Raw genomic sequence first — 25,622 nt, forward strand, 5'->3', positions numbered from 1 at the left:
GGGTCATTTCACTCAGCATAATGCCTCCCAGTTCAACCACATCGTTGCGAGTGTCAGAATTTCCTTCTTTTTAAGGCCGATAAGGGGTATAGGTACACTGGGTACCTATACCTCTTATCCATTCATCTATATAATAAACTCAATAACAAGAAAACAAATAACCCATTTCAAAAATGGGCAAAGAATCTGAACAGACATTTCTCAAAAGAAGACATACAAATGGCCAACAGGCTTATTAAAAAATTATCAGCCTCACTAATCATTAGGGGGAAATGCATAGAAAAACCACAAAGAGGCCAGGCGTGTTGGCTCACGCCTGTAATCCCAGCACTTTGGGAGGCCGAGGCGGGCAGATTACAAGGTCAGCAGTTCGAGACCAGCCTGGCCAACATGGTGAAACCCCATCTCTACTAAAAATACAAAAATTAGCTGGGCGTGGTGGTGGGCACCTGTAATCCCAGCTACTCAGGAGGCTGAGGCAGGAGAATCGCTTGAACCCGGGAGGTGGAGATTGTAGTGAGCCGAGATTGCGCCACTGCACCGCAGCCTGGGAGACAGAACGAGACTCAGTCTCAAAAAAAAAAAAAAAAAGAAAAAGAAAAACCACAACGAGACATCACCTCAGACCTGTTATAATGGCCACTATCAAAAAGATGAACCCCTAAAATGTATACAACTATTACATGGCAATACAAACTTTTTTATAAAAAAGATGAAAGATAACAAGTGTTGGTAAAGGTGCGGAAAAGGGAGCCCTGGCACCAAGGCACGGAAAAGGGAGCCCTGGCACCAAGGCACGGAAAAGGGAGCCCTGGCACGCTGCTGGGGGGAAGGCGGACTGGTACAGCCATTACGGAAAACTGTATGGAGTTACTAAAAAAACTAAAAATGCAACTACCCTATGATCAAGCAATCCCATTTCTGGGTATATCTACAGATCAATGGACATGATTGTGTTGAAGGGACACCTGCACCCCCTCGTTCATTTTCCCCACAACAGCCACACTACACAAATAATCCGCATGTCTGCCAGGGTGAGTGGGTCAAGGAAATGTCAAGTCTGACATTGTAAGAGGAGGCCACTGGACTAGAAAAAAAAGAAAGCCCAAGAAACGTGTCATCCACTGGAGCGCCAAAGCAGACTGACTCAGCCTCTTAAGAAATCACAAGCGGTGGTGGCAGTAACAGTGCTCTTTATTTGTGGTGTTTAAAGGCGGGGTTGGGCGGGACAGCGCCCTTGCATGTATTAGGCACAGGTTCGGAACACAGCACCTTCCCAGGGGCTTCCCTACTAACTCAGTCCCATAAAGTCACTGGTTTCCTCCATCTGGACCAGCAGCCGCACCAGCCAAGGCGCCCGCTGGGTGTCGGAGGTGGGCGATGTCAATCCCCATGGCCTTCGTCGGGAGGGTGGAGCTGGCCAAAAAGAGAGCGGTACAGTTCTGTCCTAAAAGACAAACACGGCAAACTGGTTAACACACTGGTTCACTAGTCAAGGTTAAAAAGGAACGAAGTTGGAAAATACCCCACACGGTTTCTTCTGTTGAAAACACAGCCATGTAATTAAAAATGCATCCCACAGCTCTTACTCACAAATACAACAGAAGGAAGAAACCCAATCAAACAGTAAAATATGTAAATGGTCCAGTGCGGCTGGACACCCGTCTCCAGGGAACGAGTGTTCTGTAAGTTTGCCCTTTGCAGACAGCCTCTTCAAGTAAGAAAACAAGATTGAATATTTTAATAGGATGTAGGAGACTGCCACCCGATGAGGGGGATTCAATCAGACATGGGATATAGGGGATATAATTTAGTTTTCACATATTTTCTTGGACTTGGCAGTACTCGAAAAACAATGAAAATGAGCCAGCAACAAGATTCCAATTACTATCATCTGTGCAGTGGTTCAGGAAGAGAACCAAGCTTCTTCCACACTCCCCAGCTGCTCTGTCTCTATTCTCAGTCTAATAAATAATATGATTGGCTAATTTATTTCTGAAGTTGGGTTTTGACATTGAAACAGTAACATGCCAGGGTCTTGGGCCCCTAAAAAGAAAAGTAAATGACCACTTTCAAACTCTTTTAAATGCAACATACACACAAACGTCTGGCCAAAGCCATCTGCCAAGGCCTGGAAAACCTAAAAGGAGTTTGGGTGGGGCAGGGGTCTTTCCTGTCATTGAGACAGAAGCTCCCGAACACTTTCCCCTGTGCATACAGAGCAGATCCTCCCTGCAGAGACATGAGGGACCTATGAGGTTCCAAGCAGGTAAGACCCGCGTGAGGACGTCCCTGCCATCAGGGAGACGGGCATGTAGCATGTGGCCACAGAGGCAGCCATCCACGTCCACACTCTGCAAAAGGCCCAGCCAGTAGCCCTCACGGAGACAGGGCAGGTGCACACAGGGCTGAGGTCATGGGCCAGGAGCCCCAGAAGAAATCTACACCTGCTCGGACATTCTCAAGATCGAACTCAAATTATAGCCTGCCATCTTGTTAGGAAAACAAGCTTTTAAAAGTGCTCTCATTATCTGAGGGTCAGCATCGGCACATCTGACTTTAAAAACAAAACCAAAAAACCCCACCTTTCAAACAGCAAGGCTTTAACACAAAAACCTATTCGTCTTTTTTTGTAGTCACCCTACTATAGTTATGGATAGGAATAGAGGTACTACAATTAGGAAATCCAACAAAAGGAATAGAGTACAGAAGCCACAAATGTAAGCTAGCCTTATGTTGGGGACCACGGGATGGACAGGCAGTGAAAGTGCAGGCCAGAGAACAACAGGCCTCCAATTTTATTACAGGAATTTTATCCCAAGAATGTGCTGGTGCCTTCACCCTGAACTACCCAGCAGACCCCTAGGCCACAGACAAAGGACACAGCTTCCCCCTTGGGCTCCACCCATCTCTTCTGCTCTTCTGTTACACACATCCATGTGACTAGCCTCAATAAGCCCAGACGAGGCCTGCCAAGGTGGAAGGCAGCCCCAGACCAAATGCAAACAAATGGCTTCCAAATCACCAGTTCCGCCACACGGATACTGCAGTGCCCGGCGCAGGCTCCACTTCATCACACCATGGCCTGCCTATTCGCCAGTAAAGACAAGTCTCTCTAGCTGTTTCCACACAAAAAATTAAATGGCGTGAAAGGGAGAGTTGCCGTAACAAAAGGACAGTGTGGCTTTAAGACGACGACGACGTCTGATGAGTAGGAAATGCAGAGGCGCGAGGCTATTTAGCCCTTCACAATCATACCCTTTCTAGCCTCGCCGTGCTTGCCTGCACCAGACCCCATCATTACCACTGAGCAAATGCTCCCACTCCGCACGCAGTATCAGTGCAACGCCTGGGCCGAAGGCAGCAGTTACTGTCCGCAGCAGGGTTCATGTGTCAGGAGCAGAGAGTGAAATGCTGAAACCCGTGTTTTCATAGAACATCATTTCACACTCAGGTGGGCAAAGCTGACAAACATATGCAGCTGTTCATGGCAAAGCAACTTGGGAAGCTGAGTGGTCTGGGTTCTTAAAATATTTTCAGAGACAGAGAATATGAATAGGGGATTATTTCAATCTAAAAGTCCCCAAGCAATTTCAACTTTTACATCTTCCTCACCCACTACCACCAACTGGTGACTGTTTTTACCTTCAAAGCATCTCAAACTTCACGGCTCTCCAGGATTCCACTAGGTCAGATCTCACCGTGGCTCATGAAGCACATAGCGACAACCTCCTGGCTGACTCTTCCACTCCCTTCTCTGAGACAGACGAAGCAGACCCTCCCTGCGGCCCAGAAGCACCATGGGGATGAAGATTCCCCCCCGCCCCACCCCACCCCACCCCTGCTGCAGATTCCAGCGGTCCAGCTTGGCCTCAGTCCTTCCTCCTTCCAGGTCCTGGCTTTGGCTCCTGCCCTGAGCAGCTGGGCTGTGCTTTCCTGCACCGCCCTTCCTGCCTCTTTGCTAGGTTGGAGAAGGAAGGGTTGCACATTTTTATAACGTTTTTCACCGTAAGTTTAAATAGTTACAAAATATATGACCAGATGTTGTGAATATTAACTTTTGTAATGCCTGCAATGGAACCTACGTGCCATAATGATTTGATACTCATGGTTCTTTCAAGTAACACATAATTTTTTTTTTTTTTTTTGAGATGGAGTCTCACTCCTGGCACACAGGCTAGAGTGCAGTAGCTCGATCTTGGCTCAATGCAACCTTCACCTCCCAGGTTCAAGCCATTCTCCTTTCTCAGCCTCCCAAGTAGCTGGAATTACAGGCACCCGCCACCATGCCCAGCTAATTTTTGCGTTTTTAGTAGAGACGGGGTTTCACCATGTTGGACAGGCTGGTCTCGAACTCCAGACCTCAGGTGATCCACCTGCCTCAGCATCCCAAAATGCTAGGATTACAGGTATGAGCCACCGCGTCCAGCCAAGTAACACATAAACTCTTCTTTTTTTTTTTTTGAGATGGAGTCTCGCTCTGTCGCCAGGCTGGAGTGCAGAGGCACGATCTCGGCTCACTGCAACCTCCGCCTCCCAGGTTCAGTCGATTCTCCTGCCTCAGCCTCCTGAGTAGCTGGGACTACAGGCGCCTGCCACCATGCCCAGCTAATTTTTGTATTTTTAGTAGAGATGGAGTTTTGCCATGTTGGCCAGGATGGTCTCGATCTCTTGACCTCATGATCCACCTGCCTTGGCCTCCCAAAGTGCTGGGATTATAGGCGTGAGCCACATATAAACTCTTTAACTTGGACGTTTTATAGCACCTTTTTCTTTTTAAGTTTTATTTCCATCTGACTTTTCCCCTACAGAGTTTTGTCCTAATGGTTTCATGCTTGAATGTCTTTTATCAATCACCCTTACACTTCTTGGCCACATTAGTCTGTAAATAAAAACACTTTTGAAATTTTTAAAATGCAAAAAATTGAAATGAAAATATTTTGTTTGACATTATAAGGCTCTAAGTAGTTAAAAAATGTTCCTCTGGATTATTAGGATACAATCAATATATAATAACATGATACAATATATTCTAATTTTAGTGAAAATTTAGCATTCATACACATGTAAAAGGTTATTGGAAATGCATCCCTTAATGATATGGATGAGGCTTTTCCCTCCATTTGTTCATGGATCCATGGAGGAATATTATTTATTGCCAGAATGAAGGAGGGTTCAGCATCAATTCTACTCCTATTTTTTTTTTTGTAGACACAAGCGCTGAGAAACGTCATATAAACAAGCAGACAGGAATGACAGAGTTCTGGCATAGCAATGCCACTCGATTCTTTTCGCTCTTTGCGAATTATATGGCACACACAAAAAATCGCACAGTGACTCGTCACCGAACATTAGTCCTAACGATCAACCAACTGACAACTCAATTCAACTCGTGTTCTCCTGTGATTCTGCTGGAAGTGAAGACCTGGAAACCACCCGGCCTGCACAGGACTTGTCATCTAGTCCTTAAGCGTTTCCTTTCTCAATTTCTATACCCATATTTCCAGCTGTCCTTGTGTTTGGGGCCCTGGAGGTTTTCCTGTGGCAGCCCGAGGTCCACGTTACTTTAAGGATGGGCTCGAGGGAGGCTTTTCAAGGCCGGAGGAGGACGAGGGTAAAAGGAGAACCTGGTCCTCCAGCACAGGTCTGCTCTGGGGCAGACAGCTTTAGGAAAGAACGTACGTCTGGAGACTGACCCCTTGACTATCTGTGTCTACCTTCCCCTTGGAAAGTCTCTGCATACCCCAGTGTGAAGACTGAGCCACAGGGTGCACAGAGCTCTTCTTCCCTCAAACCTAGGCGGGTGTCTAGGTGCTCAGGGAGAGGCAAAGACATCTGAAAAGAAACAAAACACGTCCGTAGTCCTTACCCCATCCCAGGAAAAACTGCAAGTAAAGACAAGGCCACAAAAAGGAGCTATGGGACCGAGGGGCCAGACCGCCTTGTACTGCATGAACATCTTCCCCCGGCTGCATCTTCCTAACTGGGATTCAGCCACGCGGAGAAGCTAAACTATCAATCCTCCAGGTTAACCTTGTTCCACTGGATTCTCCAGGGTAAGTGTATAGTTTCATACCTGAGGTCCCCTTAAGGCTATCCATAATGAACTTTTTTTTTTAATACATAATTCCTGCTGCCCATCGCATTAAGAATCAAGATGCGAATCACTGATGTGTAGTCCCCCCACCCCTGAGCATACACGCACTCACGGTTAGTGGGAGTGCCCACTGTAGACAACGTGCTCATGCTGGTATCACGCAGGGGAGCGGCCTACGGAGTAATTAACCGGACTTGGACCCGAGGTAGAAGGTCGATAGCAGGGGCTCTTCCTTGAATTAAAATTTAACTTACCCTTTATTGCAACCTACAAAAGCAAGTAATGAGCACTAACATTTTTATTTCTTTTAAACTGTCATTTAGGCTGTAGAGGGGATAATTACCTATCTCTAGTGTAGTAAGGTTTTATAACCCTTAGTGAGGCATTTTCTAATTTAATATTTTTACTATATTATCATAAAACCTGTTTCTAGAAAAAAAATGATCATGGATTAGCAGCCATTTTCCATAAAGACAGAATGTGCGTGTGCGTGTGTGTGTGTGTGTCTTAGGATTCGGCTTATTAGGTGATTCTTCTGAAGAGACTTAAAGTATGCACATTGTAGCTAGCTGTGAACTGCAATTACTTGAGTGGCAGGTAAGATTTTAAAAGCTCTAAGTGAAATGGGGGTGTATGTGTACGAGAATGCAGCCCCTTGCCGGATGTGTGGATCCAAATACGTTCCCTTCAGTTCCACATGTGCACTCACCCCACCACAACACAGATCACTGTCTTTCACGATGTCATTTGGGCAAACAGTACAAAGAAGCACATTAAACCTGCAAATGATCTGTGTGGGGCTTTCAATTTGCTAGGTCAGTAGCTTGCAGCACTGGGGATTCTGAAGGGATTGTACCATCCACTCTACCGAAAATCCCACTCCTCCTATACTGGCCCTGGAACCCCCCGGCCTCCAAGACAACCCCGAGCTGTGCCTGCCCACTCTTGTGGCCAAAGACGGGTGGACGGCGGAGAGGACACAGCCATTCCACCGCTCCCCGAAAACGCCTGCGCAGCCTCCCAAAGCGCATCATGGTCTCCCAGAGAGTATTACATGCCAGTCTTCCAAAGGAGCTGGCGGAGACAATATTGCTGCTTTCCAGATTAAAAGTGACTCATAGGCCAGGTACGGCGGCTCATGTAATCCCAGCACTTTGGGAGGCTGAGGTGGGAAGATCGCTTGAGCCCAGGAGTTTGAGACCAGCCTGAGCAACACAGTGAGACCCTGTCTCTATTAAAAATAAGTACATAAAATGATACACATAATTTGCCTTTGACTAATTAAAAATTGTTCATTTGTTGCTTCTTAGGGGTGGGAGGTCTCCCTAAATATATAAGACACATCCCAGAATGTCGCGGCCCTTCCTTTCTAATCCTTTGCCTCTCCCACCCTGCACACAAAAGTGCTAGAGCATTTGCTTCTGCCTTAACTCAACCCCATACACACATTGCAGAATCAAGGGAAAAGAAGAAAGCACACGACAAGCAAGTTGGACAAAGGGTTCCAATCACAGCAGCGCTCACAGCTAGCAGGGTCTGGATCCGATTTGAAACCCTACAAGTAGAGTCCGCCCAGATATGGTCAGTCAGCACAGAGATTCACAAGCACGCCTGCTCTGCACTGACCAGCGCGGTTGCCGATGACAGATGTGTGCTTTTAAAATTACTGGTGATGTATTGATGCTGCCTTTTTTCATGTTTTTGTTTGAAAACAATTTGCTTAGTGTGGTGGAAGCCTAAACATGTACTAGATGTATATGATTCCTGGCCTCAAAACCTAACATACTAAAGGTATAATCAATTAATTAAAAATATTTGAATACTTATTTGAACTTTGTTAGATTTTGTGGAGGTTTACAAAGACATGAAAGGCACAGCGGAAGCTAGATCGGGTAGGTGAGTGTGTCTCAGACAAATCACTCCATCTGGGGAGACACACAAACATTCTTCCTCCTGCTGAACCCAATTCTGTCATTCTGGGACTCACAGTCATGGGCTCTTGTCCCTCTAAAGCCAGGAGAGAAGTAAGGCTGACTACTATTCCCTGTGACAGCACTTCAACTATTTGATGTCTTCCTCTAACTAAATCTGTTCTTTTCCAGGTTCAGTGGCCTCAGTTCCCTCCATTCCTCCTGTGACCAAGTCTGCTTGCCATCCTGACTGCACTCCTATGAGCCCTCCGTTTGCCAAAGCTCCAAAAGCAAGATCCTCGGAACCTGCAGCCCTCATGAGCCCAAAGCAGGTGGCGCAGGACTCCGTCTCTCCTACACTCTGAACACATACTTCTCTGTCTTCCCAAGGCCTCCGCTCTCCTCTGTTCTATCTACTGGCATGCCCAGGGCTTCCCAAACGTCTGCGGAAAAAGATGACTTGCCGATTATCACTTGGCACGTGCTAATGGCACCAAACAAAGGGAACCTTCTCCAACAAAACATGTGCCTCCATTCTGATTGCTAGAAACCGAAGTAGGCCAAAGGGCAAAGGCTACTCACTCCTCCATTTTCCTCTTAAAAATGTCTACAGACCAGAGGACAGCAGCTTTCTTTTCTTATATACTTAGAGAAGCCAGCTTAATAGAAATCTTGAATAGTTAAATAGAACAAGGTGAATGCTTTTATATGGCATAGAGCATGGCATCACAAGTGCTGTCAGAGCTGGTACTGACTCTGGCTCAGGTCCTTACTGGGTCTAGGACGTTAGGTAAATTACTTAGCCCCCCTGAATCTTAGCTTCCTCATCAGTAATGTGGTGACAGTATCTTCCTTAAACATACTGTTTTTACAGCACTAAGCAAAGTCCCTATTGCATAAATGGCATCGTCATCTATGATTATGAGAAACGGAATGAGTCAGAGCAACATGCTGAGGGCCTGTGTGCATGCATTACAGTTGCTCCCAACCAACACTAGGGACAAAATGGTACCCTCCTTTCATCATTCCTTTGCTTTCCCCGACCCAAATCCATCCTACTCTGTATCAGTGACTCTACAAGTGAGAGAAAGATATTTAAGAAGTGTCTCTATGACCTAAAAGGAGAAACATATTGATCCGAATGGCAGGCAATTGCCCTGTGCTTTTTGGGGCTGTGTGGTAGGGGCAGCCCTGTGTATGTCATGGGAATGGGCTCAGACACAGGCGACATGCGTTAGAACTTAGCTCCTCAAGGCTGGGCGTAGTGGCTCATACCTGTAATCCCAGCACTTTGGGAGACCAAGGCGGGCAGACCCCTGAGGTCAGGGGTTCGAGACCAGCATGGCCAACATGGAGAAACCTCATCTCTACTAAAAATACAAAAAATAGCCAGGTGTGGTGGTGCATGCCTGTAATCCCAGGTACCTGGGAGGCTGAGGCAGGAAAATCACTTGAACCTGGGAGGCAGAGGTTGCAGTGAGCCAAGATTGTGCCATTGTACTCCAGCCTGGGCAAAAGAGTGAGACTCTATCTCAAACAAAACAAAACAAAAACTTAGCTCCCCAAGAAGGCTGGATTGCTGGGAAAGTAATCCAAGTAAAAAGACATAGTGCTTATAAGGAGTTAGTATTTAGTCAGAATGACACAAAAATCACTATAGTAGAAAACAGGATTTCTGAATACGGCCAAAAAGTCGGTACTTACCCTCCCTGACTCTCCTCTTAACATCCCTCAACAACCAGAGGATCACAGGCTTCTCTCCTGGAATCTCATCATAATTCCATTCCAAAAAGCAAACCAAAACTGAACAACAAAAACCCCCTAAAAAAACCACAAAGCAAAGAAAAGAGGTAAAGGGGAAAGAAAGCAGCCTTCTTTCAGCTAAGACTTATTTCTTAACAGGATCAACTTAGCAAAATAAGAATGACTCAGAGACACCCCTTATCTATCACTAATTACCTAAATCTAGATACAAGGCAAATCATGTCCAATCCGACACTAGCTGAACTCTTCACAAGTTTCCAAAACAACAAAATCGCAGCCACCCGAATCTGCCACAAGGTGGCAGTACATGACTCATTTCTAAGTGGACCCAGCCACCATAATCAGGGGAGCCCATAAATTACGCGGTGTGTCTGCTCTCATCACCGTCCTCCCCAGTGCTTGAAGGAGACTCTAGAAGGTCTGTTTCAATTCGTTCTTTTGGTCAGGTCAGAACTAGGTCCTTCAAACCTCTGCAAAAGCTTTTAGCCCTACAGCTCTAAATTACATATGGTGACACGTGGCCTCTGGCCTGTCCCCTAAAGATCAGACAGACTCAAGATTTATAAATGTTCCAAGAAGCAGGTTCAGGCCCCAAACAAAGGAACTGAGAGGCTGGGGAACAGGGAGGAGAGGGGAGAGGGATGGGGGCGAGAAGGGGACTGCATGTGGACAGGTTTTCTTCTCACTTGTGCCTCCTTCTTATTCAAGCCAGTTACAAATCCCCTGCACTTTGTAACAAAGGAAGAAAAACACTTGAAACTTCCACCATCCCTACTACTAGCTTCAAATCTTCCACATTATTTTAAAGAAAAATAATTTACCTTAGTGGACTTGCAAAAAAAGGGGGGGTGGGGGAGGAGCCACTCTTCAGACAAAAGGGGCGCCGCTCCTTCCGCGCATTAATATTCCATATTCCCGGGATGATTTCCACTTTCACAGTTTGACTGTTTTATAACAGATTTGATGTGAGAGAAGACAAATGGCCTCACAAAGGAAAGACGACAAATCATCACACTGCTTTTAGCAGGGTTTCTCTTTATTTTTATTTATTTTTATTCCGGACCTGGGCTGCAGCAGAGCTCTCTGCCTTGCTGGAGATGTTTAATATTAACGTCAAGCCACCACGGTCCCCGCAATAGAGTTGGCCGGTGTTGTGTTTACGGTTTTGTGACTGCTGGCTTCAGGAAGATGAAGCTCCTTGTTCAAACAGCAGCCCCTCTAACAGCTCCTGTTAAAAGCCAGGGGATGCTTCACTGCTTAGACGTGAATCACTTCCCCCAACCGCACAGAAGGTGAGACTGACATTCCAGTTACATTTGTATCCGTATCAGGATGCTGCCCAACAACCCAGGGTGGGTGGGTGTGTGTGTGTGTGTGTGTGAGCGCGCGCACGTGTTGGGGGAGCACAGGATGCATCACTCAGCTCTAGCTTAACTTCAACACGCAGGAATTAGTGAGGGTATTCAATGTCAACCCACAGAGTTTCGGCAACGGCACTCTGCTATTACTACTGGTAATAAGTTGGAGGATTTCTTTTGCTTAGAAATCCGGTACCAATCAAAATGCCCAAGAAGCAACTACTGAGTGAGCAAACGCAAAGTGCCAGCTCTGCAATGCGAGTCAGGGGACACAGAGGAACCGCTGGGGCCTCGGAGCAAGCCCTTCCAGCTGCTGGCCAGCCGCCCTGCCCAGAAGTCTCGCCGACAGTGTGCAAGGAGCATGTGTTCTCCTGGCTGTCCTCCGCCTGCCTTCTCCCAGGTTCTGCTCTCGGCTTCCTCTCTTCTCTTGACACCCTCCCCTGGTGATCCCACACACTCTCTAATGGTCTAATGGTCTCCTCCTCGCGAAGGACCCCACAGCCCAAGCCCCCGCTCCCCCACCCTCCCCCTGAACTCATCTCCTGCCTTGCAAGGCTCTTCTGACGCCCAAGCTACCGTTTCTCCTAATAATGGTAGTAAATTCTTTTTTATTCACATCCCACACAACGGTTTAATGGCAGTGAGCTGTAAGACAAAATTACAGATTATCAATACCACATATTCTGATGAAAAAATAAAATCCAGTCTGAGATGGGGCTCTTGTTTGGACTGTATGCCTATTAATTGATTAAAAAAAAAAAAAAAAAGCCTGCTCTCAATCTGTCCATATTTTTTGGTTTCTCATAGTATCCTTCAAAGAACTTTCTCCCTGCCTCTGAAAATCAGAAATTCAGCAAAAGGAACATCTGTCCTAGACACCTGCCAGGTGAGCTTTCCCCAGCAGCACCGAGCAGGCCTGCAACAGGGGGTCTGCAACAGGGCATCTCTCTCACTCCAGTTTCACCAGCTAGTCCCTGAAGTCAGCAGTTTGATTACCTCAGTCAGTTATACGATTGGCTCTAAAAACCCTGACTGCTAAGTGCAAAGTGAGCAGTTTGCATTTCTTCCCCTGGACGCTGAAGAGTCTGTCTGGCTGCATAGTTGTGCTTCCCCCTGTAGGACCGAGCTGTGGAAGAGGAGGCAGAGTGCTGCCAAGTGTGTGTATGAGAAAATGTGTATTGATTTCTTCTTTCTTATAGGGGAGCACAAAGCATTGAAGAACAATTGCTCGTCTTTGCAGCAGTTCACATTCCATACAAGAGACAAAAGGCCCAACCCCCACTACCCTCTGAGAAGCAGAAAGGGGAATGGAACAGGACTGTGTCTCCTGGGTGTTGGCAGCCACCAGCGCTGCTGCAGGTCAGCCACTGAGACTCCAAACACCTTGGGGCCCACACCTGCTCACCTGTCTCTCATCAAGTAATTTCCCTATCTGGGCTGATGTTTCCTCATCTATATTGTGGAAGAAAGGCCTTCAGTCTTATTTACCTTGTAAGTGGAGGTGCCCAGGGGGTCAAAGAATTAATGTTTATAAAGTGTTGTGCTCCCCAGAGAGACAGTGGTAAAGCACAGGGTGTGGTTATGGCTCATTCAAGACCTCCCTTCGGAGGGTGGCTGGTGAGAGCGTCCCATGACCACGTGCTGCCAGCAACTTGAACTCCAAGTCTAACGAGGCAAGGTCCTCGACCTAAATATCCCTTCTTAGCTTGACACTTAATACAAACACTAAAAATAACAAAGCAGCTAGGCCTTTATGCTTTGTTAATGCACTTACAGAATCCATTCCAGAACTGTTTTCTTCTTAAAGAAAAATACTGAAAGCAGAGTCCAGAAAACTGACCTAAAGCTATAAATCACTGCAGAGTCCTGCTGGTGTTCTTCATGCTCCACAGTAACTGCATGGTGAGTATCCCTAATCCAAGTATCTGAAATCTGAAATGCTCCAAAATCTAAACCTTTTTGAGCACTGACACCAATTATGCTGTAAGAAAATGCTCATTGGAACACTTCAGATTTCAGATTTTCAGATTAGGCATGCTGAACGGGGATAATACAAATATTTCCAAATCCAAGAAAATCTGAAATATGAAATTCCTCTGGACCCAAGAATGCCTGATAGGTGACACTTGGCCTGTAATAATTTATAGGAAGGCCATCAAAACCAAATCTGGTTTAAATAGCACAGAAAACCTATAGTATATAGTATATAGCAGGAGAAAACCTACAGTATATATAAAGTTTAGGGTCTACACTCTCAGAAGTGATGGAAATGTAAGAGTGTTCTTGAGAGAGCTTTTTCCAAGGTTCAATCTAAGTAAAAATGACCTCAAAAACCCTCTAGGCAAAGGGTTGAGAATCATAAGTCCCAGAGCAGAACCTTTTATTCTGGGTCTTTTCCAACATGGCCATGAGCTAAGAACAAAATAAGGAGCTGGCCCTCAAGCAGTGCAGTGTTTTAGCATGGAGACCTAACCTATGAATAATTAGGAAGCAACCTGGTGGTAGATGCTATATATAATACAAATCTATACAAAGTGACATGGAAGCAGAGGAAAGTATATTTTGCTTCTGGTTTTTTTTTTTTTTTTTAATGAGACAGAGTCTTGCCCCCGGGTTTACGCCATTCTGCTGCCTCAGCCTCCCGAGTAGCTGGGACTACAGGCGCCCGCCACCACGCCCGGCTAATTTTTTGTATTTTTAGTAGAGATGGGATTTCACCATGTTAGCCAGGATGGTCTTGATCCCCTAACCTCGTGATCCACCCGCCTTGGCCTCCTGAAGTGCTGGGATTACAGGCGTGAGCCACCGCGCCTGGCCAAGAAAAGTATATGAAAGAAGTGAGATGATCTGGAGATATTTCCACAAAAGAGGCAAGAAACTCATCTTCATCTTATAGGAAAGTTGCAAAAATAATCTTGTAAACAGCAAACTGTAAACAAACATATAAGCTGGAGGCTTTTAAAAGCATCTCAGACAGGAAGCCTCTACCCAGCTGTTTTGGGGGTTTGCACAGAAATGGATATGTCTATATTGCGTGCTGAGGGACAGTGGCATAATACACAGATGTGAAAACACAAATTTTGTTTATTTAAATAATTATCTGGTAGGGGTTACATTTACAATAGTCCTTCTCAGAAATTAAAAAATTAAAAAGAACATTTTATTCTCAAGAATCCAGTGAACAAGAGGACTATTTTCACTATGTAAAAGAAAGAAACCATGGCCCATAAAGAAGGCTTCCCAGGGTGGCACTGCATATAAGCGAGGCCATAAGGTGCTCAGGAATATTAAGTCAGTTGCCGAGCTCAGAGAAGGCCAACAATAACTGGAAAAAAACCTTAAATGAAGTGTTTTGCAAATACTAAAATGCTACAAAATGCTATATAAGGCAGCTACAATTGAAATTAAATTATTCCAAATATATATATCTTGATAATACCAAATACAAGATTACAGTAAACATAGGCATACTTCTTTGACTTTTAAGTTAACATTCTTAGCAAGAAGAAAACCCCCAATAAGTGCGTCTGTGAACTGTTACACCGTTAACAGTATAACTGTTAGGGAGGAACGGAATGGGTTCAAAGAAGAAAAAGCCACCTGCTCGGTGGGGATGGAGAATCTAAAGTCTCCCTAGAAAGGCTGGTAACCTCATGACGGAATATTTCAACAGGAAACAACAGTGAGACGGGGATGGGAGATGCTGCAGGCTGTGAGTAGAATGAACAGACATGCAGAACAGGGAGTGTCCCAGGGACTGCAGGTGTCTGCTCTGGACAGCACACGGGGTGAAATAGGCGACAGGGAGAGAAAGGTAGCAAGGCAACCAGTCATCAATGGCCTTAACTGGCAGGCTTGAGAGTATGGGTTTTATTCTAGAGGCAAAGAGTAACATGCTCTAAGTGATATTTGAGGAAGGTGAATCTGGCAATGAAACAGAGAACTGATGAGAATAGAGACTATTAGTTAACAGGCTGTTAGTGTAATAGTCTATGTGGGAATTAAAAAAAACAAAAAAAATTGGCCGGGCGCGGTGGCTTACTTACGCCTGTAATCCCAGCACTTTGGGAGGCCAAGGTGGGCAGATCACGAGGTCAGGAGATCCAGACCATCCTGGCTAACACAGTGAAACCCTGTCTACTAAAAATACAAAAAATTAGCTGGGTGTGGTGGCGGGCGCCTGTAGTCCCAGCTACTTGGGAGGATGAGGCAGGAGAATGGCATGAACCCGGGAGGCGGAACTTGCAGTGAGCTGAGACTGCGCCACTGCACCCCAGCCTGGGCGACAGAGCGAAACTCCATCTCAAAAAATAAAATAAAATAAAAAAATAAATAAAAGGCCAGGTGTGATGGCTCATGTCTGTAATCCTAGCACTTTGGGAGACCAAGGTGGGAGGACTTGTTGAATCCAGGAGTTCAAGACCAGCTGGGGCAACATAGCAAGACCCCGTCTCTACAGGGAAAAAAAAAGGCTGGGTATGGTAGTGTGTGCCTGTAGCCCCAGCTACTTGGGAGGCTGCAGCACGAGAATCACTGGAGTGCAGGAGTTCGAGGCTGCAGTGGGTTATAATTGTGCTACTGCACTCTAGCCTGGGCAACAGAGTAAAAGCTTGTCTTTTGTTTAAAAAAAAAAAAAAAACACCTGGACTCAAAAAAAGAGGCAGTAGAAACAAAAAGTGAAGATCATTGAACAATATATTAAAGAAATGTTCCAAGTAGATTTAAAAAAAAAAAAAAACAGATGAAATTAAATAAAATTTAGGTGAATAATTGCTCTGGGATACAAGAGAGATTGCCTAATCATAAAACAATGAAAAACACCCCCCACAAAAAGGTTCTTATATATTTAATTAGGTTAAAAAGTAAAACTTCTATGTGACCAATAAAAATCATTAATATTGACAAGTAAGCAAAATGCGAAAAATCTACAAAGTCCAGGTAATTTTATACAACCATAAATATAGCCATAATATAGAGAATTCATACAGGAAGAAAATTCATAAAGAAAAGTCAAACCTCAAAAAGAAAATGGGCAAAGGATAAAAACAGAACAAATGATATAAATAAATGATTAATACTCTTCAAATTTACTATTAAATGAGAAAATAAACATTAGATTATAGCCCACTGCCTACCACATTATACGTCCTCAATAAGATGTCATTTGTTATGAACTTAAAAACAGTAAGTAACTTTTATATCTAAACAGAAGATATTTTTTAAAAGATAGCTCTCCCAGCTGGGTGTGGTGGCTCATGCCTGTAATCCCAGCACTCTGGGAGGCCGAGGTGGGCAGATCACCTGAGGTCAACTGTTCGAGACCAGCCTGGCCAACATGGCAAAACCCCGTCTGTACTAAAAATACAAAATTAGCCGGGTGTAATAGCACATGCCTGTAGTCCTATCTACTTGGGAGGCTGAGGCAGGAGAATCACTTGAACCCAGGAGGTGGAGGTTGCAGTGAGCCGAGATTACACCACTGCACTTCAGCCTGGGCGACCGGGCGAGACTCCGTCTCAAAAAAAAAAAAAAAAAAAAAGAAAAAAGATAGTTCTTCCTCTTAGCAAAGATAAAATGACATAAGCCTCAGCTGGAAAGAAAGGAGTCATGTAACTTAGTAAAACTTAACACTCATCAAGAGTCATTAGCAAGTTGAGATATTTGACCCAGAAATCCTAGAAATCCTAGAACATAGATTTCTGTATATATATGTTCAGTGCAGCACTACTTGAAAAGAAAGGCAACTACAAACAACCTAAATGTCTAACAATAATAAATATTCCATAACAGATTATAAGGTTATTAAAATGCTTTTAAAAATACTTAAGGCATTAAAATGCTTATAAGTTAATCTGAAAAAAGATTCAAAAACATATGTATATATCTGCATAAAATATATACACAAAAAATTCTATAAGAAAACATATGAAAGAATAAATAATGTTCTACCCTCAATAGCAGAATGACACATTTTTCTTTGTCCTTTCTATATTTTTCAAATTGTCTTCCATAAGCATGCGCTATTTTTATTATATGGGAAAAAGATACTGTCTCTATGAAAAGTAGGTGACAGGTGCCTGACTGTGGCACAGAATAGAATTATAAGCATAAACTGACTAAATATAATGGATCAGGATTCAAAGCTAATTATGAGGTCTAAGGTCTTTGTAACCAGAATGAGATAACATAAAACCAGGTTTGGGAATCCAGTGATTCACACTAACATATGAATGAATGACAGGCAAAAACCTTCCTATATAGAAAGTATCTCTCCTATAAAAGAAAGGGGGGGAAAAGCATTTTAATGGAAAGATTTTCCCCCCAAAGAAGTTTTTGAAAGAGCGGCTAGGGGTGGGGGTGGGGAGCTTCCCTTTGGCACATTATTCTCACATATTTCTAAAAGCTTGTTAATTTCTTGGCAATAGCAGTGGGGGTTGGGGACCACACTCTTAGATGCACATACCTGTTCCACTACTTACTTGCTGCTCAACTTGGGCAAGTTACTTAATTGTTCTATGCCTTAGTATTCTTATAAAATGCAGATAACATCAATCACTTCTTTTTTTTTTTTTTTATAAAGAACAAATGAAAATGTATGTGAAGGGCTTGGTGCAATGGCATATAGTAAACTCTCAGTAAGTGAAATATGATATGATTATTCTCTGTTATTTCATTGCCCATCAGACACAGGGGACAGACTTACAGTGGATAAATCAGAGCGAAGTACAACTGCACTTAGAAACAGACATGGTATCTTAGCAATCGACTGCTGGCTCAGTGATCACTGTGGGAAACATTAATAACATGGTTATGACTAACTAAACTAAGGTGAAAAACTTTGCTATTGCTTACCCACTTGCAAGTAACTTGCAAGTTACTTAGTTGTGATTAATACAATATCTATAAGATATATTAAGATATATTTAGAAGGCCAATAATAATAAAAATTTAAAAACAAGTCCTTAAGAGAAACATTTACACACACTTTAAAGAATGTGAAATATCCCTTTGGGGAAAAAAGAGGATTTACAATCCTTTGAAGAAGCGATGAGACTATAAGTGCAGAAATGAGAACTATAGTCAAAAAGGCCCATTTTGAGGAAGGATTTATCTTTTCAGCATCTACAAATCTCTTTCTAGAAGATGTGCTTTTATCACTCTACCTCCTGCTTGGAGCCAAGGCTTCATTTTGACAATGCAAATTCTCTAGAATAAGAGACTGAATAGTAGCAAATCAGGAAAAATCGAAGAAACAACAGCAGTGTTTTTTTTCCAACTCACTTTTAAAACTCTGGCCCAAGCCTTCGGTTTGAACTTGAGAGTGTTTCCTTTGTCCTTTCTGACATCACTGGAGGAAGAAGGCCCTGTGCCCCTATCTCTGTGCTGAACGCCATCTTTAATGATGATATATGGGGGTCCTTTCCCCTCAGCACTGCTTGGGGGGTCAAACGTGTGGTGCTGCCCGCCTGAGAATCAACAAGCAAATTATAAACTGTGTCAATCCGAGTTAATGCAAAGCTGTAATCCTCTTTAACAAGAGATCCAATCACTGCCATGAGTTATGTTCATTCTGTAATCTGATAAGGAAGAGAGGGAACCTCTAATAAAAGAGTAATGGGAGGCTTTAATGACGCTGGTAAAAGGCAGCCCCAGTTAAAATGTTGCTCTTGTTCCTGCTGATTAGATCAATGTTGCATATTTGCCCGGGCTTGTCTCACCTGTCAGAATAACCTGTGTCTTTTTAGGAGATAAGAAGCCTCAGAGAAAACATCTGTACTTTAACCATTCTTGCTTGCAAGTTTTTAACCAACAGAAAATGCTCTATGGAGGGTATTTCAGGGGTTATTAACTGATGTGTTCTCAAATGCTGAGCAAGCTATACCAGAATATCTCACCATGATTCGGTGCATATTCCTATTAAATACAGGTAGCGGGGAGCAAGAAATGGTTTAACTAACCTCTGGGTTACCAAATGGGGGAAAAGAATATCATCAGTAGAGTGGTAGAGTATGCCCATATTTAGGGTGCAGACCCATACACAAAAATGGCAAGCCGAAGATAAATTGCCTGTACAAATCCTATTAGACCAAGGCATCTCGAGAACAACGTGGCAGTGATGTTGACAAAGCACTTTACAAGGCTGGATTACATTTGTACATTTCTTTTCTAAAACTCCAGATGTAAAACAATAATGTATTTGGTGCTCAGTACTTATCATTAAAGGATCCTCTCCTTGCTCTTTTTTAATGCCAGCAGCTTCATAAAAGGAGTGGGAAAGGTGGTTTTTTATTTTGGGGGACAGAATAGGGAGCTAAAATTGAAACCCTTGCTGTACATATTGAGAATTTCTTTAAGTTATGTGCAAAGGAATGGAGTACCTACAAAATGTTAATCTTGCTACCATTTTTGGAATAAGGGGGGGAATCTACTTAGAAAAATTCAATACCTACACTTTGAACAGTACCAGAGTTAAATCTATCTAATAACCTCTCCTTGAAGCAGAATTTAATGCAAGGCAAACACCTATTTTCTTTGGCATGCATCAAGCTGACTGCCGTCACCAGACCCTTTCCATCCTGAGAGCCAAAACCCACGCCAACAGAGCAGGTTCACGTGGATGCCCCTTCCCAAATCGGAGTCAGTGGCCAGTTCCGAGGAACACATCTCTTCCTGCCTCAGGGGTCTCAGTCAGTATTTGTTTCTCTTGCCACACTAGCATTTTACTGACTTACATCCACACAACAAATGACAATTCACTTAGTCTGCCTCAGAGGGTCTGTCAGAAACACAGGCAAAAAGCAGATGCTTATTTCCATAACCCCAGATTCTTCACTTTGTTAGAACTATAGTGACAGATCATCTGCATTTATTTTATTTTCATTTTTGGAATGCATGTGTATTAGGCCATTCTTGCGGTGCAGTAAAGAAATACTTGAGGCTGGGTAATTTATTAAGACAGGAGGTTTAATTGGCTCACAGTTGTGCAGGTTGTACAAGAAGCATGGCACCAGGCATCTGTCCAGCTTCTGATGAGGCCTCTGGAAGCTTACAATCACGGCAGAAGGCGAAGCGGGAGCAGACACCTCACATGGCCAGAGCGGGAGCCAGAGAGACAGTGGGGACAGGGGAGAAGCCACACACCGCTAAACAACCAGATCTCTCAAGAACTCACTGTTATGAGAACAGCACCAGGGGAATGGTGCTAAAACAATGATGAGAAATCCACCCCCATGATCCAGTCACCTCCCACCAGGCCCCACTTCCAACACTGGTGATGACATTTCAACATGAGATTTGGCAGGGACGCCAATCCAAACCATATCAGTAACCATATCAGTATCCAACACTGGCTCTTCTTTCTCTGTATTGATAGATAATATGTGTACATATTTATAGGGTGCAGGTGATATTTTGATATGTGCATATAGCATGTTTAATGGTCACATCATACTCCCTCTGGTCTAATGGCATGGGGTGGGTGGGATTCCACATTACTCAATGTAAGCACTGTTTCTAAAAGGTCCTTGATGAGCTTAGAATAACTTCAGTAGAGAAGTAAACAACAGCCCTGCAAATCATGCAAGTTAAGTACTGACCTGCTTTTGCTGGTGATGATATGCTGAGAGGATTCTCTACCAATGAGATGTCAAGCCTTTTCTTCTCCTTAGGCCACCAATAGCTCTGGCTCTACAGAAAAAGGTGATCCTTTGCCTCTTAAAGATGACACTGTCGGCCAGGTGTGGTGGCTCACGCCTGTAATCCCAGGACTTTGGGAGGCCAAGGCAGGTGGATCACGAGGTCAAGAGATCCAGACCATCCTAGCCAACATGGTGAAACCCCATCTCTACTAAAAATATAAAAATTAGCCAGACGTGGTGGCGCGTCTACTCGGGAGGCTGAGGCAGGAGAATCACTTGAACCCAGGAGGCAGAGGCTGCAGTGAGCCGAGATTATGCCACTGTCTGGGTGAGAGAGCGAGACTCTGTCTCAAAAAAAAAAAAAAAGATGACGCTGTCCTGGGAGCTAAGCTGCCCTGTGTCAAGAGCATCAGGGGTTTAGCAAAGCCAGGGATCATTTTTAAGCTCATGTAACCACCTCCCTTGCAGGCAAACACATAATACACGGACAAATTTGGCTTTATTTTGTTTTCTCTCAATATTGGGAATGCTCATCAGACATGCAATACAAACCACCTGTAAACCTCATAATGGAGAAGAGTAAAGATCTACTAGACCAGCACATAGAAACTATCAGGGACTGCATGAGATTTCCACCAACAAAGAAGATCCAAAGGCATTAAATCAATATCCAGCATCTACCTAGAAGGAAATGCCCCAAAGGGAAATTTGGTAACACAGGGACACAACTTGGCTACTTTACATTTTAAAAGTTAAAAAAATAAAAAAATAAAAAAAATAGAGCGCTTGAAGAGAAAAATTCCTAGTGTGAGAAAAGAATTTGTATCAGCAGAAATTAACTAAATAGGTAACACTACTCAGACCACACAACAGGAGAACAAAATGAAGATGCCACTATCCTTTCAAAGGTAACATTTCTTTCTCCCCCAGGATACACCAACAGGATAATATCCTGTGTTAAAGATCTCGCTCTCTCCCTTAATGAGCTACGTTCCAGTTTCAATGTAAGTCAACCAAGGGCAAATTTACTGAGTTCAAACTGGAAAAGGGATATGGGGGAAAATTCAAGGATATGCAACTGGACACACCACCCCCACCAAAACCACTGAGGATTAATCCAATTTAGGCACATGTGGAAGGATGAACTGGAACCAATGAGCAACTAAGGAAAACAAGAGGGCTTCTACTTCCAGATGCAGGTAAACTAAGAACCACAAGTGCAGGTGCCCCTGGGAACAATAAATCAAAAGGGCAGAATATTTTGTTTCATGTATTTTACCACAATTAAAATTAGTGGAGTGTGGTGGTGTGCACCTGTTAGTCACAGCTACTCAAGAGGCTGAGGTGGGAGGATCCCTTGAGCCCAGGAACTGGAGATTGCAGGGAGCTATGATTGCACCACTGCATTCCTGCCCAGGAAAATACAGTGAGACCCTGTCTCTATTAAGAAAAAAAAAAGTAATAAATTCATTGAATGATTTTACTGTGATTATCTAGTTTGGGTCATTTGGATTTTTTATTTTTCTACAAACAATACTGCAATAAAGATCCTTGACACAAATGTATTTGGCAACTATTAATGGCTATCTCCTACAAGTAGATTTTTCTGTGTTAACAGAAACATTCAAAAATCAGAAACAGGGCTGGGCATGGCAGCTCACGCCAGTAATCCCAGCACTTTGGGAGGCTGAGGCAGGTAAATCACCTGAGGTCAGGAGTTAGAGACCAGCCTGACCAATGGGAGGCTGAGGCAAGAGAATTGCTGAACCCAGGAGGTGGAGACTGCAGTGAGCTGAGATTGCACCACTGCACTCTTGCCTGGGCAACAGAGCAAGACTCCATCTCAAAAAAAAAAAAAAAAGTTGGAAACACAATGTCAAATAGTCCTCCCAAAAGATTTTACCAATTACATTTCCAACAACAGTATGCAAAAGTGCGTTTTTCCTTCCACCATCAACGATGGGTATTACTAATCCTTTTAATATTTTCCAACTGAATAAGGACAACAAAAAGGAGGGGGGTATGCATGGTGGCACATGCCTGTAGTCCAGCTACTCGGGAGGCTGAGGCAGGAGAATCACTTGAACCCAGGAGGCGGAGGTTGCAGTGAGCACAAATAGTGCCATGGCACTCCAGCCTGGGTGACACAGCTAAACTCTGTCTCAAATAAAATAATAAAAAGAAATCTCATTATAATAATTTGCATTTCTTTGATTAGGTTGAAAGTGCTTATGGTTTTTGGCCCTTGAAATTTTTCTGTTTTGATTTTTAAGTCTGCTTGTTGACATGCTGTGTCCATTATTGTTACTGGGATATTCTTAGAGATTTGTAAAAACTCTTTACGTAGTAGAAAAATATGTCATCCGCTGGAATTTTTTTGTTCAAGTTCATCATTTACCTATTAACTTTGTTTTTGATGTATTTTTCAATGTGACTTTTATGTAATCAGGTCTATTAATACTTTACCTTACAGCTTCTGGCCCTGTAGTCATGCTTATAAAGTCCTTCACTACCTTAAAATCATTTAAAAAAATTCTCTATGCCCCCAGCACACCAAGAGTGACATATGTATCACTTAGGAAAAGCAAAACTATTTACTTGAGGAAAAGTAGCATGCAGTGATACTGATATTCTAACAATTATGAAATTTTCCTATTTGTGGTGTACAAATGGGACACAGAATAGAATGGTACTAGATTACTTCCACTTTTGTTTTTCCACTAAAGAAAAACAAAGGAGGATAAGCTATTACTGCTTCCTTCTTACTTAAAAGTTAACAATAACTACTGGCCCTAAAAATTCTGATACCAGGAGACAGAGTTAGTGCCTGTTTACTGTACCCATAGTTAATCTAGCCTATTCAAACCATAAAGCACAAGCAGTTGATATGGACACATCTCCCTATCCCTAGGAAACACAATGAGAATGGTGTGCACTTTGGTAAAAACAAACGTTCAGTCCTCCAGCTACAAGAATATTATTACATTCCTTAAGTAGCTAAACCAGCAGGAGAACAATGCTGGTAATTAGAAATCAGTCCACAAGGGATAGCCCTTTTTCCTTATAAATGTCACAAGGACTGTCACCCAGCAAACACATTCCTAACCCCTTCTCCCTTGCCTGCTCTACCTGGAGTGGCAACGTAACACAGTTCTGGCCAATGAAATACAAAAAGTTTGCTGAAGGGAATTCTGGGGAAGCTTTTACTTTTCTGATTAAAAACAAACAGGTATGGCTGGCACAGCTCTTTCCTCTTCCTCCTGCCTTGAATGCATGTTTGATGGCGTAAGTTGCAATAGCCATCTTGCGACCACAGGGGAAAGACCAAGAGATGTTGGTCCTAACACCACTGAGAAGCAAAAGCCATGGTCAACAATTGCCTACCACCCCTAGAATTAACCTGTCAGAAAGATGAACTTCCATTTCCTTATGTCTCTGTAGTCAGGTTTTACATTTTTTATAGACCATACCCAAATTAATTCTCATAGAGTCATTTTCAAATAATTTTTATGTCTAGCAAATAGTACACCTTCAAAAATTAGGAGTTAATATTGGTAAGATTCTGGAAAAGCTAAGTACCCCTCAAGGGATTCAAGTAAAATTCCAACTAAGAATGGGATAAAGTTGATTTCTGAATGATTTTATAGTACTATGATCAAAAGATGCCACTAATATCTGAATCAGGTTTCATTTTATGCCTGGGATAATAATGTGACCTTAAAGGATTTGGTTTAATTTTCAAAATCTAGTTCTGCTTTCTTCTTGATGTAATTTTTTCATGGCATCCTGACAGGGAATCTAAGATGCACTCATTTTACTCTGAAATTTTTAAACAGGCTGGATCCAGAAATGAACAAAAAACCATGGCCATATCTAGACATTCACTTGCAAAGTACAGGATAGCAGATGGGGTCACAAAGCCAGATATAAACGTACTCAGAACTATCCACAGGCTGTTTTGTGCTCAAAATGCTGAATAAACCAAATAAAAACTAGTAATAGTGTTTGTCAAAATTTGCAGATCTCATACTTTCCAGACAAGGGGTGGAAAGTCTGATGGCATTTGGTAACAAAATACTCTCAAATAAAAAGGTTATATGTAGTTTTAGGGATAAAACTGGCAAAAACTACCTGTGCCTATATTATGACCAATAATTTCACTTGGTAAATATGTTAAAAAATGCCTCTCATGCATTATTTACAACAAAGACAATTAAAAGCCATTTAAATGTCCAACAATTAGTGAATGGCTAAATAAATATTATAACAATATTATTTGGTCATTTAAAAAATTTAATTATTTTAATGACATGAAAACGCTCTCAGTATATAAAATATTTCCTGAATATAATTTCAGTACTATAAAAAAGAAAAACAGGAACATACTGAAAGGGAACTTATAAAAGCTGAAGTGAAATACTGTGGGATGTTAAAAGTGGCTGTCTTCTGTGTATGTGCGAGTATATACACGTACACTTCTCTCTCTCCTGACAGGCCTAGAAATAGCAACACTCACTAACAAGAAGCACCCCTAGTACCTAGATACTGGTTTCTAAATACCACAATCCACTAAAAAGAACCAGGGCTCCTTCAAGAAAGACTGATTTCAGGGCTGGAAGATGGAAAGTCTAAGATGAGCATTAAATATCTTATTGTGCCAGAAAGTAAGGAAGTACTCAAAGAATGACTGAAGACAACTTTGAAGGACACAAGCCAGTTTGAAGGCACTTCCACTATCTGGGACAATTTTAACATCAAAATAAATATAACTCATTGAAAACATGAGTCCATATTGATATAAATGCATAAATAAATGGTAAATAAATGAGGGAGAAGAGGAAGCTCTTCATTATAG

At 43.0% G+C, this 25,622-nt stretch overlaps 2 protein-coding genes across 2 annotated transcripts in view; both read right to left on the reverse strand.

Moving 5' to 3' along the window:
* The window catches only part of TADA2A (transcriptional adaptor 2A), a 556,520-nt gene that overhangs the window by 431,049 nt on the left and 99,849 nt on the right, over positions 1–25,622 (reverse strand). The gene's annotated exons all lie outside the window — the stretch shown is intronic.
* AATF (apoptosis antagonizing transcription factor) overlaps positions 1,177–25,622 on the reverse strand; it is a 111,810-nt gene continuing 87,364 nt past the window's right edge. Inside the window, exon 12 of the mRNA XM_050764605.1 lies at positions 1,177–1,447. Within this exon, the coding sequence (XP_050620562.1) occupies positions 1,384–1,447 (64 nt within the window). The 3' untranslated portion in view covers positions 1,177–1,383. The remainder of the gene's footprint in view (positions 1,448–25,622) is intronic.

The sequence above is a fragment of the Macaca thibetana genome, chromosome 16 (assembly GCF_024542745.1).
Source record: "Macaca thibetana thibetana isolate TM-01 chromosome 16, ASM2454274v1, whole genome shotgun sequence".
NCBI classification, from domain to species: domain Eukaryota; kingdom Metazoa; phylum Chordata; class Mammalia; order Primates; family Cercopithecidae; genus Macaca; species Macaca thibetana.